The sequence below is a fragment of the Octodon degus genome, unplaced genomic scaffold (genome assembly GCF_000260255.1).
Source record: "Octodon degus isolate 3935 unplaced genomic scaffold, OctDeg1.0 scaffold00074, whole genome shotgun sequence".
Taxonomy (NCBI): Eukaryota; Metazoa; Chordata; class Mammalia; order Rodentia; family Octodontidae; genus Octodon; species Octodon degus.
Genome location: NW_004524650.1, coordinates 13,031,301 through 13,050,396, shown reverse-complemented (window position 1 = coordinate 13,050,396; position 19,096 = coordinate 13,031,301). Strand labels below are relative to the sequence as shown.

Genomic DNA, 19,096 nt, shown 5'->3' with positions numbered 1-19,096 from the left:
TTAGGACAATAGGGTCAGCTAAGCTCTGCCCTTCAGCACTTGACAGATGACATTTGGTGATTGACAGTTGGCCATGATATTTGTGGTTATTTGCAGTTAAACATCTTGAGAGGCTGAGCTTTAAACTCCTAAGGAAATTTAAGGCTCGATGTCACATCAAATAATTTTACATCAGTCAATACCATAAAAAAGTAAGGACTATAATGAAAAACATTACTTTCTGAGTCTGATGTAGTTACTTACCAAGTTTATCTACATATTTCTATTTGGAACAAACTAACTCATCAAATTAAAAATTGGTAAATCCAGAATTACACTGAACTTTAATGAGCTAAATAAAAATAAATATCTTGGGGCCAGGGAAATGTCTAAGTAGAATAAGCACTTCCCTGGCAAGCACAAGGGACTGAGTTCAATCCCCAGTTCCACACAGAAAAAGATATCTTATTTAGTATATTATAATTTGCTAATCTGGACAGTGATTTCTTTAACTGAAAGCATATTAATACATTAAATGTTCCTGAAATAAACAACATTGACATGTGTTTCTAATAATGTCTAATCTTGCATTATACCTTCTAGTCTTTTTATTTTATTTTTATCATCATTTTTATTTTTTAATTAATTTTATTGAGAAACAAATAGCAATGAGACAATTTTAAAACCAATTCATAGGACAGTTTCAATAATTAAAACATTGTGTATTGTCATCTTCCTAGTGGTTATTCATAGTACAAGATGCAGACATGATATCCTGGCCAAACACTATTAGTAAAAATCTTTCTATTCATTGAATTAAGAGAAAATAGTAAGGGCTGGGGAGATAGGTCAGTAGCATAAGCACTTGCCTGGCAAGTGCAAGGGCCTCAGTTCAATCCCTGGTTCCACCAAAAAAAAAAAAAAAAAAAAAAAAAGAATTGAGAAAATAGCTATATAACTATGCTAACAATATTGTATATACAGATTCAAAATGGTCTTTCATGTATATCACCATTTTTTGTTTATTTTTGTCAGAGATGGGTATTTCATTACCATTTGAATATTGTCAGTGCATGAATTCAGCAAAATAATCCAATATGGTGCAGTAGTCCATAACAATAGTGGGTTATCTGCAGGACTGACAATGTCAGAAGTTGTTGACTTGAGCCTTTTACAGCTCAGCATATTACTAGGACTTTACTTTTTATAACTCGTTTTTAGACTTTTCTGCTGGATGATTAAGACCAAGATAAAGCAAAACCTATATAACAACGAATAAAACTTTTGTATCTGGAAAAGTCAGTCAAATAACCTCAGGATTTACCCTGAAATCCTGTATAGCCATTTGTAGATCCTTTGTTAGTGTCACCATGTGGATGAGGCACTGCCATTGCTTGACCTATTTGCTCTCTGTGAAAGCATGAGAGAATGTCTTCTCTATATGTGGCACTCCTTAGGCACACCCTACATCATAGATCACTTTCCTTTGTGGACACACATGCCTTGATCAGAAAACTTAGGACATAACTGAGTTACATGATGTTACATTACAGGTTCTCTTATGTCCCGAGTACTCACTGACCTTGAAAGGCTAGGACCAAAATGTTGTCTATCCCTGCAGCACTTCTTTTTCTATAATGTTTTGTCTACAAACTTATGTTGCTAACTATCCAGAAGAGAAGCTTAATATTATTACCTTATAAGATAGGCTCTTGAGCTTAACATTACTATCTGCCTGAGTATCAAACATCTTAGACATAGCATGGAGCAGATATTTTTCATCAAATATTGATACATTAAACTTTAAATCACTACAGAAGGTGAAGAAAAAATACAAAAAAAGTAATAAACAATTACATATTTTTACACAGAAATTTAGCAATCTAACAATATGGGTAGAACATTGTAGCAGGACAGTCTAAAGACATTTTTGGACTGTAAATTTTGGGACCATAATGTATTTTAGTTCTGTATAAATTCTAGAGAGCAAACCTTAGTCAATTTTTTCCGAATTTGTGGGTTAAATTACACTTTGTTGGTTATTTCTTTTCTTTTTATTTTCTTTGTGGAACTGGGGATTGAACTCAGGCCCTTGCACTTGCCATGGAAGTGCTTATTCCACTGAGCCCCCTGGTTATTTCTTTTGGCATGCAAAATCTTCTCAATAAAGGCAGGTCCCAGTTGTTAATTCTTTGGAGCATTACCAGTGTGATTTGATCTTTGTTCATGAAATATTTACCTACCAATATGTCTCCAAGAGTTCCTTCTACTGTCTCTAGCAGGAGACTTAGTGTTACTGTTTTAATGTTTCAATCTTTAATCCATTTTGATGTTAGCTTAGTGCATGGTGATAGACAGGTCTAGTTTTAGTTTTTGACACATAAAGAGCCAGATTTTCCATCATCACATTTTAAACAGGTTAGCTTTCTTTTAGTAAGCATGCTTGGCCGCTTTCTCAAAGATGGTCTAGTGTGTTCATGGAGGTTTTGGCATCTTCTAATCTATTCCATTGATCCTCTGGTCTATTTCATTGCCAATACCATGCTACAGTAGCCTTGTACCATAATTTCAAGTCAGGAATTGTAATGCCTCCTGGCCTTGTCTTGTTGCCCAGGATTGCCTTGGCTATTGTAGGTGTTTTGTGCTTCCAAATAAATTTTTGGAATGATTTTTCTAGGTAAGTGTGGTTTGTTGGTGGTAGATTGATAGGGATTGCATTAAATCTGTACAACAATTTTGGGAGTATGGCCATCTTCACAATGTTGGTTCTTCCTATCCAAAAGCAGAGAATATCTTTCCATTTTCTGAAATCCTCTACAATACCTTTTTTTAGAGTAGTATAAATTTCATTGAATAGATCTTTGACTTCTTTAGTTAGAGTAATTCCTAAGTACTTCATTTTCAAAGGTGCTATTGTAAAAGGTATTTTTCTCTAATTTCCCTCTCAGTGAGTTTGATATCTGTATAGAGGAAAGCTATTGACATTTGGTTATTGATTTTACATCCTGCTGTGCTACTGAATTTCTGTATTAATTCTAGTACCTTCTTGGTGGAGTTTTTTGAGTCTTGCAAGTAAATTATCATGTGATCTACAAATAATGATGGTTCAACTTCTTTACCCATTCTTATTCATTTTATTTTTCTCTATTGTCTAATGACTCTACATAATGATTCCAGAACTATATTGAATAGAAGTGGTGGTAGGGAACATCCTTGTTTTGTACCAGATCTCAGAGTAAAAGATTTCTGTGTTCCCCATTTAGAATTATGTTAGCCATTGGGTTGTCATAGATGGCTTTTATCAGATTGAAGTAGAGGCCATCTACTCCAATTTTCTGTAGGACTTTGAATATGAGTGAGTGTTGGACTTTGTCAAAAGACTTTTCTTCACCAATTGAGATGGTCATGTGGTTTTTAGATTTGATTCTATTGACATACTGTATTACATTTATAGATTTGCATATACTGAACCATCCTTGCTCCCTGGGATGAATCCTACCTGGTCATAGTGTGCAATCTTCTTGATGATTTGCTGTATCCTATTTGCTTGGATTTGATTGAGGATTTTTGCATCTATGTTCATGAAGGAGAGTGACATGTAGTTCTCTTTTTTAGTTGTGTCTTTCCCGGATTTTGGTGTCAGTATAATACTTGCCTCCAGAACGATTTTGAGAGGATTACTTCCTTTTCAATTTCATTGAAGAGTTTGAGATGTATAGGGATTATACTTCTGTAAATTTCTTGTAGAATTCAGCTGTGAATCCCTCAGGAACTGAACTGTTCTTTGTTGGTAGGATTTTTATCACATTTCCTATTTCATTGGTTGTTATTGAGTTATTGAGAGTTCCTATATCTTCTTCATTCACTTTTGGCAATTTGTATCTTTCTAAGAATCTGTCCATTTTGTCTGTGTCTTATATTCTGTAAGAGTAAAGATTCTGAAAGTAGCTCTTGATAACCTGAATTTCCACTGGGTCTGTGGTAATTACACCCTTTTCATTTCTTTTTGCATGTATTTGAATTTTTCATTTCCTCTTTTGGATGAGGTTAGCTAAGGGATTATCAATTTTATTTAATCATTCAAAGAACCAGATTTTTGATTGATTAATTTTTTGAACTATTTTCTTTTTCTCAATTTAATTAATGTCTGCTCTACTCTTTATAATTTCTTCCCATATTTGGGCTCTGGGTTTGGTTTGCTTTTCCTTTTCTAAATGTTGAAGGTGCAATATTAGGATATTTAGTTGTTCCTGTTCTGTTTTCCTAATGTGTGAGTTCACAGCTTTAAATCTCCCTCTATGAACTGCTTCATCGTATCCCATAAATTCCAATAAGCTGTGCTTGAATTTTTAGTGAATTGTAGATATTGTTGAATTTCTTGTTCATTTTCTTCTGTGACTCATTGGTTGCTGCATAGAGTATTGTTCAATTTCCATGTATTTAAGGATTTTTTCTGGTTTCTTTTGTCATATATTTCCAGTTTCATTGCACTGTCATCAGATAATATGCATGGGATAATTTCTGTTTTCTTGCATACTTAAGCATGAGCGATGGATTAATATGTGGTCTATTTTTTAAAAAATGACACACGTGCAGCTCAGAAATATGTGTATTTAGCTATGCTTGGGTGGAACCCTCTGTATATGTTCACTAAGTCCATTTATTCCAAGGTCTGGCTCAGTTCTGCTACTTCTTTGCTAATTTTTGCCTGCTTGACCTATCTGTTTGGGAGGGCACTTTTGTTCTCTCCACATCTCAGGCCTTCGCAGAGTCATTTACTTCGGACAGTCACCAGCCTGTCCATCCAGATAAACTCATCCACATACAAGTTTGGCTTGACCTCATCCAAGATCCACCCATCTGGATCAAGAAAGTTATCAAGGCCATGAACCACCATCCTACGGCCCTCCCTCTTGGCTCCCTTAACCCCTCCAAAGAAACCACAACAGCCTTCCCTGTCACCTATCCTCCCCAGGAATCCCCTCTCCTCCCCCTTCCATCTCCCTATCACCCTCTCGGGATCCCCTTCCTAGTTCCCCGAGGACTCGGAGCTGACCTCCTCCACTGTCCATTGCTGACCCCCTGAAATGACTCAAGGTTTGCTGTTCTGGACACCGTTCCCAGACAACTGGCAAATTCCATCTGGTCACACAGACAGTTCCAACTGATAAGAAGGAGCTGTGACCCCCGACCATCATCCTCAGAACCTGCTTGTTCCACCTGCCAGTCAGTACACAGATAAACTCATTAAGCAGTTGTTAAAATATTGGTCAAAATGTGTTGGTAAATCTAAGCTAAAACATAAAATTGTTATAAGGTTATGATATTTCTTTAATGGGACATTTTATGACTATTTTATATTTGTATATGCTACATTTGAACTAGTTGCTAAATGTACTGGTATTCCTTGCTCGATTTTAGATAATAACACTAGAGAGGATGAGGCTAATAAGCTTCCTAATGGATTTTATATAAACTTCTGTAGAATGAGACTTTTAGTCAGCTAGTAAATGCTCTTAGAGCAGCTGCCACCCTTTAAAAACAAAAAAACAGGTTTCCCCAGCTGTTCTTTGGTAAATCCCCACTGGGGCCTATGGCTGATGGAATACTGACCAGAAAAATTGCTGGATTCTTTTCTAGAGACATCTCTGGTTGTATGAGCCAAAAAAGGAACAGAGAATATCTTAGGGGTTAAGGCGCCACACAGGATAGCTGGAAGCTTTCCCACACACTCCAGTCCCCCCTTTTTTTAAATGAACTTTCTACCTAAAATTTATTCCCTTTTTTTTCTAACCTTGTATTTCAAATTGTGTTTTTTACTCTTTTTGGAGGCCTTATAGTATGTTTGCTTTTTATTGTGTTGTATTTGCATAAGTCTTTTATAAATTCAGTACCTCCTTAAATTCATTTTAATGGTATGCCCTAAGTTATTTCTTCCATAACAAAATCAAGAGATTATAGAAATCTAAGCTTTTTCTCATTTGGGCTTATCATGAATTATATTTACCTAGTTCAGCTTTGAAGTGTCAAGTTATAGTTAAAATAATGATGGATAAAAATAAATCACCTTTATTATGTTATTGTTAGCACACCAAAACTAGTTACTTTTATTCTGGATATAGAGATAGTATTATAAAAATAACAATTTTGGGGGCCTGCCCCTTAGCTCAGTTCTTTAAGTGGTTGCTTCAACAAAGCAGTCAGGCTCAGGTTACTGTGGTTTGATCCCCACAACTCTAGCCAGCCACACCTGCCCTGAAGGGATTCGGAGCCAGCCCCCCCCCAAAAAAAAATTTGATAGATTCCAGCCTGAGTACAAACTGCTAAAGTATTTAGGCTCTGATTAAGCATGACTGACTCCCAAATGCAACAGCTTATTTTCCCGATGACCTCCTCCTCCTCCTTCCCAACCGTAGCCCTAAATACAACTTCCTCTTGCCTTTCCCAGTACACAAGGGAGCTCCCAGTCAGATCTTTACATGCCATAAGCCTGCCCCTCCAGCTACACCCCTCGTGAAAGTCCATCAAGTCTTTGTCTTAGTCGAGAGAGTCCCTCCTGTCTCCCTGCGACGCTCTCAGTGTTCTCAGAATCAATAAAGCCTCCCTCTCTTTCTTTTATTATTCTCTGCTGTGCCAGAAAACCTAACATTTTAATTATTTGTGTTCACATTTTCACTATCCTACAATATTTTTTCAGCACAGTGTTTCTTAACTATATCTGTCATTTGGGCAAATTATTTAAATATGGAAATAGAGCCAAAAATCAGTTTTACATTTTATCATATAGAAATCGAGAATGTGTAATATTTGTTATTTGCCTCATGGAAGTATTTTTTTGAAGAATCACATTGTAATTCTCAGAACAGATTCTTGAAGGAAAGAAACTGAAAACCTTTTCACTGGCAGCTGGATGGGAAAGTTATGAATTTACTCCCTGAGGAAGGGCTATTATGGATATAGATATAGATATAGATATAGATATAGATATAGATATAGATATAGATATATCATGTATATCATATCATATATATTATAGTACTGTTACTGATAAGGAAAAGAAGATATTAAACTTTTTACTGCTCTGTTATTGATTACAGAATGCTAACTAAATTCCATATTTACTCTTTTGCATTAGTGCTAATAATGAATGGAAGGGAATGTAATCCGGTTTGCCTCACCAGTTTTCAAGAGTCATCTCTGTCTCTTTTAAGAGTTTAAAATTTTAGATAACTAGAACAGTGGAAGTAAAGAGATTATGTAGAAAGAAAATTATTGAATTTAATTGATTTTACTTATTTTCTTTTAAATTTTTAATGCAATTTCTCAGTAACAAAAATGTCTCAGTAAACACTCAAACTCTGTGAAACTGTAGGTTTGAGAGCATTGCCCCAACCAAAAGGAATTATGGAGTAACATTTGTTGGCTGCTAGATTTAGTTACATAGATGTTATTGTTGAATTTCAAGGTTACAGTAAAGCTCCTTAACCTCAGGTCTGTTCTTTTCAAGTGTGTGATTTTTTTTAGAATGGATCTAGAGCAGCCATTGGTCTAGGGCCATGATTCTCACTTGGCAGCTCTGCCCCATAGGGCACATCTGACATTGCAGATAAGGAAGGCAGGTGGGATGATGTGGGGCGGGGGGGGGGGTGTTACTATATCCAGCAGATAGAGATCAGGGATGCTGCTGACTTTCCACAATATCTAAACAATAGAGCTTTCAAGCCCCAAATATTTAACAGTGCTGAGGTTGAGAAATCTTGGCCTGGGGCTCATTTGGCCTCAGTTACTGAGCCTTCTAATAACTGTACCCAAAACTTCCTCAATTAGGAAATTCTGTCATGACAGATAAGATCATGACCAACACTTGGGATTTTACAAGCTCTTAGGGTAGTTCCAGTTTCAACTATAGCCCTACATCCTACCCCACCCCCACCCCAGCCATGATAGGTTCTTCACTACATAGCACAGATCCATTTTCTAAAGACTAGACTGTACTCTTCTGGGGTATTTTTTTTTCTTTTACATATTCTTCCCAATATTTTGCTTCACAGATTGTAATTATGTTGTCCTACCTGAATTGTGAATTCTGTTTCTTGGTTGAGTAAGGCCACTACAGCCTTTTGGTGTTTTCCCCTTTTCACTGTATTTTGGATACTCTTCATGCAGTGAGCTGGTCTGCTTGTAGCATTTATTGTTGTTTTCTCTCAAGTATTACTGTCCTGTGCTACCTGTTGTCCATTGTGTGAATGCTGTTCTTTCATATATTTTGTCCAGACTTCTAGTTGTTCAGTGTAGAAGGAAAAATCCAGTCCCTACTATTCCATGATGATCAGAAATAAAAGTACTTTGTTATTTAAATTTGACACTATAGTTGTACAAAATTTGTCCAGTGGGAGCCTTTTCAAACTCTCCTGTTGATTGATACATAATCTCTTACAGTTCTGAACCTGGTTCCCTATTACTCAATATATTTATATATTTGCTTAATTAGAGACTATACGGAAGTTAATTTCACAATTGGTATCTGACCCTCTTCAAAAGAGATGTCAACTACCCAAGTTTCATATTTGCATTGAGGTTCTTTTTTTTTTTTTTTTTTTTTTACAGTGGGAGCTTCAAAGGATAAGTATGTGAGTTTTACCTAGTATATTAACAGCAAAAATGGAAAAATAAGAATATATGAAAACTTCTCTATAAAAGCAGTTGTAACACTCTCCAACCTATTAGAATCAATCTTTTTGGAGAGCTCTGTTAATCAAAGGTTAACAGCAATTTGAGGAATATTTATTCAAGAAAAATGTCTGAGTAACTTTTTTTTTTTTTGGAACTGGAGATGGAACTCAGTCCCTTGGGCCTGCCAGGCAAGCACAATGTCTGAGTCTTGATACAAGTAATGAAAATCAGCAGCCCACAATCACAGTGAATACCAGCAGCCTTACTGTCACTGGCAGGAGCAAACAAACAGCTGTTACAAAACAATATGCAAACAATACAATTATTTTTACATTTATTTACTCTACAATACAGGGTGGCAGCATAGTGAGGTGGTTCATGAAGAAGGTTTGCAATCAAGGCTGCTTGAATTCACTGTACTTGTAACCCTATGATTTGAGACACGAGACAAAGTTTCTGTGCAATCAGGGGTATATCTCTTATGAGGGTAATGTAGTCAGCACTGGCTCTGGACGACCTGGACAATACAGGGAGTACCCTCCGGACTGCGCTGGGTGTAAGTACCAGTTGCCAGGTGCTCCTGCACATGTGAGCTGTGCTTACCTCACTTGCTGCATCTCCCAAGGAATCACAGCTGCAGTGGAAGTAGGTTATTATTTTTTTAAATCAATGATGCTTCCTGGTTCTAGGTTGCTCAAATTGCTCCCCATTCTTCAAAATCATTCTGTCATACTCCACCTGAGGGCCAGTTTTAAAGGATCACATAGGGTTTTTTTCATTTCTGTATTTGGTACAAGGTCTCACTCTGCAGCTCAGACGCACAGTGATGTTCCTGTTTTTCAGCCTCCTCAGTGCTGGGATTCCGGGCAGGTGCCGCCACACCCCAGGGGCAAGCCCAGTGGAGATCAAACCTCGTCCCTAAGCTTGCCAAAACAGGCGCTTAGTCTGCTGAGCAAACTTACTGGCCTGATCACATGGTTTCTAATATCTCTTCTTCCTCAGTCTCTGCAGACCAGCTGAGCAACGCCCTCAAAGCCTGCCTGGGCAGAGATCCAGAGACTCCCTTTATGGTCACAAGGATCTGCAACCCTGAACTGAGTGCTTTCAGTTTCACGTAACTCTAAATCCGTTAATGCTGTACGATGCTGTAACTCTCTCTTTGGTAAATTGGGGGAATCCAAGAAGCCTTATGACACTGGGAGATAAATAACAGTCTCAACAATCTTCCGAGAGACAGAAGAGAGAAGCAAAACCTCTAGCAAGGGCAAGAGCAGGTAAGATGCTGATTTCCCTTCTGGCAGCCTCTCTAGCTCTGAATGAACTCTGCTCAGGGACGCATAGCCTCTAAGCCCAGGGTGTGGATGGGAAGATCAATGTTTGTTTTGTTTTGAGACAAGGTCTTCCTGAGCAGTTGAAGATAGTATTGAACTCATGTTGTAGCCCAGGCTAGCCTCAAACTTGAAATGATCCTCCTGCCTCAGCCTTCCAAGTGCTAGGATTATAGACGTGCACTATCATGCCCAGTCAGCTGATGTTTACTTTTTAAAACCACCAGAACCATGAAAGGATCTAAGGAGCTAAGCCTGAGGTGGGACATCAGGTGGGATGAAATCCAGATTTATTAAAGCAGCAGGTCCCTTAGCTCCACTAGAGGCTTGTGTTGAGTTAGGTACCAACAGACAAGGGAATAAATTAGTTTCTCTTGCTGACATTATGTTGAGGGAGACACAAGTAAATTATCAAGATCACTGATGAGTTTGCTGTTTCCAGAGAGGAAAGCATGGAAATGAGATGCCAGTAAGCCAAAGCCGCATGGCTAGGGACAAGGAGAAACATACAGGAAGCCAGAGGGAAAGAGAAAGATCGCAAAAGCAACTTACTTTCTTTTTTTTTTTTTCTGTTGGTCTCTCACTTTCTTTATTTTTTTTTTTTTGCCATAGTTTTATTGATAAACAAATAGCAATGAGACAGTTTCAAATCAAATTGCTAGGACAGTTTCAACAATTAGCACACTGCATACATTCTTCTTAGTGGTTAATTGCTGTACAAGATGCGGACCTGACTTCTTATTTACAAACACCATTAGAACAAATCATTCTATCATTAAGAGAATGTAACTATGTATCTATCCTAACCACTTTAAATACACAGATACAAAATGGACATTCATCTGTATACCCTTTTTTTGATTAAGTTCCGTTATTTGAATATTATAGGTGTGTAAACTCAGCAAAACATTCTAAAAGAGTCCAGTATCCCATAATAGTATTGGGTCTTCCGCTTAACTGGCAATGTCAGAAATTGTTGACCTGAGTCTCCCACAGCTCAACATAACAGCATGGCTTTATTTCTTATATTTCGTTTTTATACTTTTCTGCTGGATGGTTAAGACCAAGGTAAAGCAGGACCTGTGCAACAAGAGTTGTAGCTTTTTGGTCTGACAAGGTCAGTGAAATGTCCTCAGCATTTATCCTGAGATCCTGTACCTCAGATAGTAGAACCTTTGTCAGGCAGCCATGTGAATGAGTCACGGCCAATGCTTGGCCAATGTGCTCTCTGTGAAAGCCTGAGAGAGTGTTTTTTCCCCATGTGACTCTCCTTAGGCACACTCTACGTCATCGATCACTTTCCTCTTTGGCCCCATAATCTCCTTGATCAAGGTTGTATATGGTGATATTTTTGGACTTATGTGCAAACATGAGAAGTATATAATTCTTTATATAATATTTAAAATATTAAAATATATTCTAATTTTTAAATGTTTTTTTATCATATTCTGTAGGGACTTAAAGTTCAACATATCAATACTTGATGAAAAATACCTGTTCCATATTATGCCTAAGATGTTTGATATGCAGACAGATAGTGAGGTTAAGCTTAACAGCCTAAGTTGTTCGATAATAACAACAAGCTTGTCTTCTGGATGGTTAACAACCTAAGTTTGCAGACCAAAATTGGAGAAAAAGGAGGGCTGCAAGGAAAGCCCACATTTTGGCCCTAGCCTTCTAAGGTCAGTTAAGACTCAGGACATATGAGAACTTGTACTGTAACGTCACGTAACTCGGTAGTGCAACTTACTTTCTAATCATACGTTTAGACTTGGTTTCAAGCTAGATTTCTTCCATCAGAAGTTATCTCAGTTCAATGATCAGTGTGTGTGTGTGTGTCCACTCACATCTTACTTATCACCAACTAAATCCAGGTCCTGTATTTTAGTAAAACTTTTCCTCCAAACAAATCTACGCTCATGCAGCACTAAGGGCAACACTTTGTGCTCCGGGCATCCCTGTGACAGACAAAATTGCCTGCCCTCTAGAAACATGTCCCCTGAATTCCTGAGCAGGCATTAACCTCATTCATCACCTCTCTCCTAAATTCTCCCTCTCTCTGTCAGACCCTTATCCTCTGCCTGTCAAACTCCTGCTATTCTGTCCTTTGCATTTCTCATTTTTCACCTCTACCAAATAGGAAAGAGAACAAAGCAGAAGACTTAGAAGTGTATTTCTGAAAATTCAGGTATTATTTTGAACTATTTGATATCTAGCATCCACTATCTGATTTTCTAATCCTTATTTCATAGTTGGACTTGTGGTGATCCACCTGCTTACAGCCTCCCAAGAGCTGGGATATCAGGTGCTCGCCACTGTGCCCAGTTTCAATCACTGTCTCTGTGTGCCCCAGGGCAGCTTTCAGGTGCTTTAATCCACTGAGCTATTTGTTTAGTCCCTGGAAGAGACAGTTTCCTGGGAACAACCCACTCAGCCCCCCTCCTGTCCCTCTCTAGGACAGGAGCTTTCTTTCCCTCAATAAATATATTCTGCTCATAAAATTTTTAACTTATTTCATAGTCATTTTTAGCATCATCTACAGTATTTGCAGTTCTGTTCTCATATATTTCTGAGTTCACGTTCCCTCGCTGCAAAGCTCCGGTAGCTCTAGTGTCATCACCATTCTTACGAACACCCCTCCAGGTCCTTAGGAAGGCCCTTCTTATGGGTTCTCATGGTCAGGTATTTTCATAAAATTTTTGGAAATAAATTATGCAATTTCACTTTTGAGATGGCATTATGAGGAGTTCTGGGGATCCTCATTCCACTGAAATGTTCATAACAGGGTATAGGGAGATAGCTGGCAAGCTCATGGTCCTGACTTTAATCCAATATATATATATATATATATATATATATATATATATATATATATATATATATATATAATAACTACTTGGGGTAGGAAGAAAGAATTCTTTTAAAAGTTCCTGAAAATTGTCCAAAGTCTATATATATTACATAATGAACCATTTATTCATTTATTCATGAAGATCTTCATTCATTTTAAGAATAAATAGACAAATAAATGCTTAATGTTTTACACATATGCAGGATGACAACTAAGCTGCTAAATTCTATAATGTTTAGCATTTGATACCTTATGAATAATTTTTTTCCTGAATCCAAAAAAAGCCTCTCTCTGATAAAATGGATGGAACACAAGAGTCATAAGAGCAACTGAATGTTGTGATGGCACTGGGATGCTATTTGGAATGAACTACAGTCATAATATTTTTATAAATTTTGAAATTATAAAGTTTTCCCTCTATTTTATTGTTGTACACAAAACTTGTTCATCTTGGAGAAAAATCTGCTACTCCACCTTTTAAATGCAAGGCCTAGATATTCTGAATCTGGCTCAGTGTACCTTTGTTCTTAGAGACCATACAACACACTGAAAATGGCGTCAGGCATCCCCATGCCAGAACCACTGTGCCTCATTGAGAACACTGAAGAGGCGCTGGTGGTTAATGCAGAAGCTCTGGAGGTCCTGTCTGCCATAGACCAGCCCCTCGTGGTGGTGGCCATCGTGGGCCCCTACCGCACTGGGAAATCCTACCTGATGAACAAGCTGGCTGCGAAGGAAAATGGTGAGTGCTGCCTGAGAGGCCGTGCTGAGCTCCTTGCATCCACCCACATGGCCAGCATCCAGCATGGGCATGTGAGGAGAGAAAAAGCAAGGTGTTGAAAGCCAATGTTTGGGCCACTTCTGGTCTTTTATTTCCCCTGGGAATACAAGGTAGCACTTTGATTTATCATTTTTATAAATAAGTTTATTGGTACACTTTAGGTATACATATCGATCACATACATCATAGAGAATTTGTACATGGCATAACTTGATTAGTTTCTTCTCCCATCCACCTACCCTTCCTTCAACTCCTGTTTCCGTCCTTATTTTCAAAAACATTTCCTTCTTTTCTCATCAGTTTTTTTTCTCTTTCTTTCTTTCCTTTCCCTGTCCCCATTCCTAGTTCCCCTTCCCACTGGATTATTTTCTCCCTATTATACAATAGCCATTATTAATTTTGGTACTTATTTATACTTTTAGTTTCTCACACCAGGGAAACAATGCAGTATTTGTACTAGTGTGTCCAGTTAATTCACTTAATAGTATGTCCTCAAGATGCGTCTAGCTAGCTAGAAATGTCTTATCTTTCTTTATCTATTCCTCAGTTGATGGGAATTTGAACTGTTTCCAAGATTTTGTGATTGCAAACTGTGTTGATATAAATGTGGATAAGCATGTATCACAGTGGTATGAAGTTTTTAATTATTTCTAGAAGGCACCCAGAATGGGAATAGCTTGGTCAAATGAGACCTCTAGTCCGAGTGTTTTAAGGAATCTCTACACTGATTTCCATAGTGGTTGACCCAGTCTACACTCCCACCAACAGTGGAGAAGGGTTCTTTACTCCCCACAGTTCCTCCAGCATTTGTTATTGATTGATTTGTTTTATAATTGTTATTCCTTCTACAATGACATGGAATCTCAGAATTACTTTAATTAGCATCTCTAAATTGATTGGTGATATTGAATATTTGTTTTATATATTTATTTGCCATTTTTTCTTCTACATCTGAGAAGTTTCTGTCCATTCGAGATGCCCATTTTGGATTATACCCCATCACCAAGTAAGATTAATCCCAAAGATATGTAGAGATGGTTCCACCTACACAAGTCAATAATGTAATACATCCTATCAATAGATACAAAGATAAAAATTGCAGGATCATTTCAATAGCTGCAGAAAAGACATGTGACAAAGTCCAACACGCATGTGTGATAAAATCCAGTAGAAAATTGGAGCAGATTATTTTTATCTCAGTCTGATAAAACTCTCTGTGACAAATCAACAGCCAACACAAAACTGAATAGATAAAAAATGAAAGCTTTCACTTTAAAATCAGAAATGAGACAACAATGTCCACTATCACCATTCCTATTTAATATAATTCTGGAAACATTATCCAGAACAAGTAGACAAAAGAAATAAAAGGAATAAAGTCAGGAAAGGAAGATGTTAAATCATCATTACTTGCAGGTCATATGATACTCTATATAGAAGACCCCCAAAACTCCAAAAGAGACTGATTGATTTAATAATCAAATTCACTATCAGGGCTACATACAGAGTCAGCACTCAAAAATCAATAGCATTCTTGTTTACAAATAACAATCTCACAGAGAAAGAAATTGGAGGAAATATACCATTCATAATAGCATTGAAAAACTCAAGTATGACCCACCACGTCTCCCTGGCTTCTGGAACCTCGACCCTGCCACTGTAATGACATTGCTTTTTACTCTTGCCACTTCTGCTTCCCCACTCTTGTGACCCTGCTTTGTGGCCTTGTTGAAGAAATTCCTTCAAGACCCGACCTCGGATGTACAGTGGCATGTCTGTTTGGAATGCTTGCTTTGCAAGGTTATGCTCCAGCGAGGCCTCCGCATCCCTCACCACCCACCACCACACAGGTGAAGAGCTGTGATGATACGTGTGCTCACCATGTAAACCCACCCTCATGGCCTCCACAAGAGCTCCATTTGCCTCTCCTCCCGTGATGGTATGGTGACGACTTCGGTGAGGGAGTGGCACGTGTGACCCTACACGAGCGCTGTGACATGAACACCTTAACGGAAAAGAGAAAACAGGGCGAATGCTGTAGAGACTTTCCCCTTTTTTACCCAACACTTGCCCCTTTTCTTCCCCTTCTCTTTGGAGGTGAGAACTGGGGAGCTGCGCCACAGCTTGCAAAATAAAGATGCAAATGAACACACACACAAAAAGAAGAAAAACTCAAGTACATAGGAATCAGTCTAACAAAGAAAATACTTTACATGGAAAACTACACTACTCTGAAAAAGGAGGTTGAGGAGGACATTCGAACATGGCAAGATGTCCCTTGCTCTCGCATAGGAAGAAACAACATAGTAGAAATGGCCATACTCCCCAAACTGTTCTACAAATATACCACTTTTTTTCTGTTCAGTTCTGTTTTATTTTGATTTTGGCCTTAATATTACCCTTTGAATTGAGTAAGACATCAATGAGATAACTTCCAAATACAATTAAACTTTATAGCCCTATTACATTTTAAATCTCTAAACTATGTTGTTTAATATTACTTTCCCACTCCTTGATTGTAATTCAGATCAATACTTATATTTTCTGCTATCTTTGCATTTTAGTGTCTTTCAATTCTAACTTCATTATGCCAAAACTGTTCATTTCCCAGGGCCCTTTGTTAACAACGAACTCCCCACTCTCCTTTCCAGGCTTTTCTGTTAGCTCCACGGTGCAGTCCCACACCAAGGGGATCTGGATGTGGTGTGTGCCTCATCCCGAGAAGCCAGACCACACCCTCGTTCTGCTGGACACTGAGGGCCTTGGAGATGTAGAGAAGGTAAGCAGGAAGATTCACAGTTGAACAAACTCTTCTCTACGTGTTCTTTATGTGGGGAGGTTGTGTTGTAGCTGTTCTGTTCTGTTTTGCTTTTCAAAACTTGAAGAGAGTATATCCCCTCTTTTTCCTCCTATTCATAATGATACACATTTGGAAAAGAATATATCTTAAGGAAAAATCAGTAAAATTATACTGGATGTGGAAGAGATTCAGATAAGCTCAAGAACTGCCTCATATCAACTCATATAAATCAATAGTATATATCTCTTTTCAAGTGTAAATTTAGTGAGTTCACCTTGGTAGCCTGGTGAAGGAAGATGTTAAATTGTCATTACTTGCAGGTAATATACTCTATATAGAAGACCCCAAAAACTCCAAAAGAGACCGATTGATTTAATAATCAAATTCACTATCAGAGCTAGATACAGAGCCAACACTCAAAAATCAATAGCATTCTTATTTACAAATAACAAACTCAGAGAGAAAGACATTAGAGAAAACATACTTTTCATGATAGCATTGAAAAATTCAAATATTTAGGACTATTTAGCAATGCAAAGGAAATACTTTACACTGTAAATTACACTACTCAGGAAATGGGTAAGTGGTACAAGTGATGATATTTTCCTCAGTAAGCCTAATGGATAATAATTACTCAATACAATAGAAATATATCTGTATTATAAATACAGGTTAATTTTTTAGACCCTGGAAAAATCTTGATTGTAAGTAGTTAAATAGGAAGCCCTGAAGATCTTGCCTGGTTTTACAGATCTAGTCCATTCTGGTGTTAGCCATCATGGTCCATTATGATTATTAACTTGTGTATTCATTTTGAAAATATCTAATAGTAGTTATAAAAGTAATAATGAGATAACTATGCCAGATATAGATAACAATGAATAGACATAAAATCATCAGTGAGAAAGCCACACTAAGTTTATGTGTCTGACAATGACTCTCATTTGTCTCATATAATATTTGTATGCCAGAGTCCTATTTGTAATGATTGCTCACCTGGGAATGCCATGCGACATGATTAAAATTTATTCTGACTTCTAGGTTGATGACAAGAGTGATATCCAGATCTTTGCCCTGGCAATCCTGCTGAGCAGCACCTTCGTATACAACACCATGAGCAAAATTGACCAGGGTGCCATAGACCTACTGCAGTATCCTTTTGTGGTGAAGGATGGTAACAAAGCCAGGGTGATCGGCACTCACCAGCTACATGGCTGTGAGATCTTGCAAATACAAAAATAAGAATTTATAAACTGCGAAAGTACTGCATGAATAACCCTAATGTTAACTGATAATGAAATGTCAGTTTGATTGAGTGGTAGAGAGAAAATGTTTGAGGGGGCAAGGAATAAAATATGGCCTTAGATGTTCTCCTATTTTTGGAACTTCCCTTAATTGCGTCTCAGCAATGTGACAGAACTGACAGATCTGCTCAGGACAAGATGCTCACCTGACTTTAATGGGGCTGAAGATACTGATGACTTAGTGAGCTTCTTTCCAGACTTAGTATGGACTCTGAGAGATTTCTACCTACACCTGGAAACAGACGGGCAAGTCATCACACCAGATGAATACCTGGAGAACTCATTGGAACCCAAAGAAGGTATCAGTGTGTGGTTTGGCCCATTAAGAGTAAAGCAGGCCAAGGAAGTATCCTTTTTGTGGAAGTTATTAAATGTACATTTTTCATATTTATCCTCCTCTGACAAAAGATAAATATTACTAATTTAGAGTAAATTAAGAGATTCAATATTAAAATTCATCACTCTCCTGCTCTTGGAGTAAACTTCTTTCTTTTGTTATTTATAACTTTAGCTTTTTACTTAGGATTCTCAAAAGACTTGTTAAACTAAGAGACATTAGTCAGAATATTTCTTTGGGGTAAATAATGAGCAGAAATGCTATAATAAGTAAATCATATTTTTGTGACTCCAGGTAGCAATGAGAGAATTCAACATTTGAATCTGTCCCGTTTGTGTATAAAGAAGTTCTTTCCAAGAAAGAAATGCTTTATCTTTGACTCACCTGCTAACAAGAAAAAGCTTTCCAAGCTTCAGACGCTACATGATGAGGAGCTCTATCCTGAGTTTGTGCAACAGGTGGAAGAATTCTGTTCCTACATCTTCAACCACTCCACAGCCAAGACTCTTCCAGGAGGCACCGAGGTCAATGGACACTGTGAGTATCTACTGAGGTATTTTCCTTCTACATGACAGAAAATACAAGGAACACATGAGTTTCCTGGTAGCACCAATGCTGACAAGAGTATAACTAGCCACCACCATGGAATTCCCGTGGGGCACATTTAAAAAATTATAGTGGATATACATTGTATTTCTAGTATTTTTAATAATGCCTCGAAAATTATATAAATTGCAGGGAGAAGTGAAGATAACAGAGTAAAAAGAAATTTACTGATCTACTTTCCATTGTTAAACTACAGTAATCCACCATTTGCTTAAAAAATGTATCAGATCCTTATTAAATGTCAACATCTATGATAGACAAAAAATGACCAAGATACACATGTCCCTGGTAGAAAGGGAACTACATTAATACAAATGTTGAATCAAGGTGTAAGTTGTTTACAATTCTAAAGTATATGAGGGCTGGAGTCATGGTCTAGTTTATTTAAAGAAATTTCTGTCTCTGAATTCTTTTTTTTTTTTTTTTTTTTTTTTTTT

General features: G+C 37.4%; 1 protein-coding gene across 1 annotated transcript in view; it reads left to right on the top strand.

Annotated features, from left to right (window-relative positions):
- Positions 1–9,788: 9,788 nt before the first annotated feature.
- LOC101569362 (guanylate-binding protein 5-like) overlaps positions 9,789–19,096 on the top strand; it is a 14,837-nt gene continuing 5,529 nt past the window's right edge. Inside the window, exons 1-6 of the mRNA XM_004635771.2 lie at positions 9,789–9,926; positions 13,363–13,573; positions 16,264–16,391; positions 17,454–17,563; positions 17,819–18,015; positions 18,348–18,590. Of these exons, the coding sequence (XP_004635828.1) occupies positions 13,384–13,573; positions 16,264–16,391; positions 17,454–17,563; positions 17,819–18,015; positions 18,348–18,590 (868 nt within the window). The 5' untranslated portion in view covers positions 9,789–9,926; positions 13,363–13,383. The remainder of the gene's footprint in view (positions 9,927–13,362; positions 13,574–16,263; positions 16,392–17,453; positions 17,564–17,818; positions 18,016–18,347; positions 18,591–19,096) is intronic.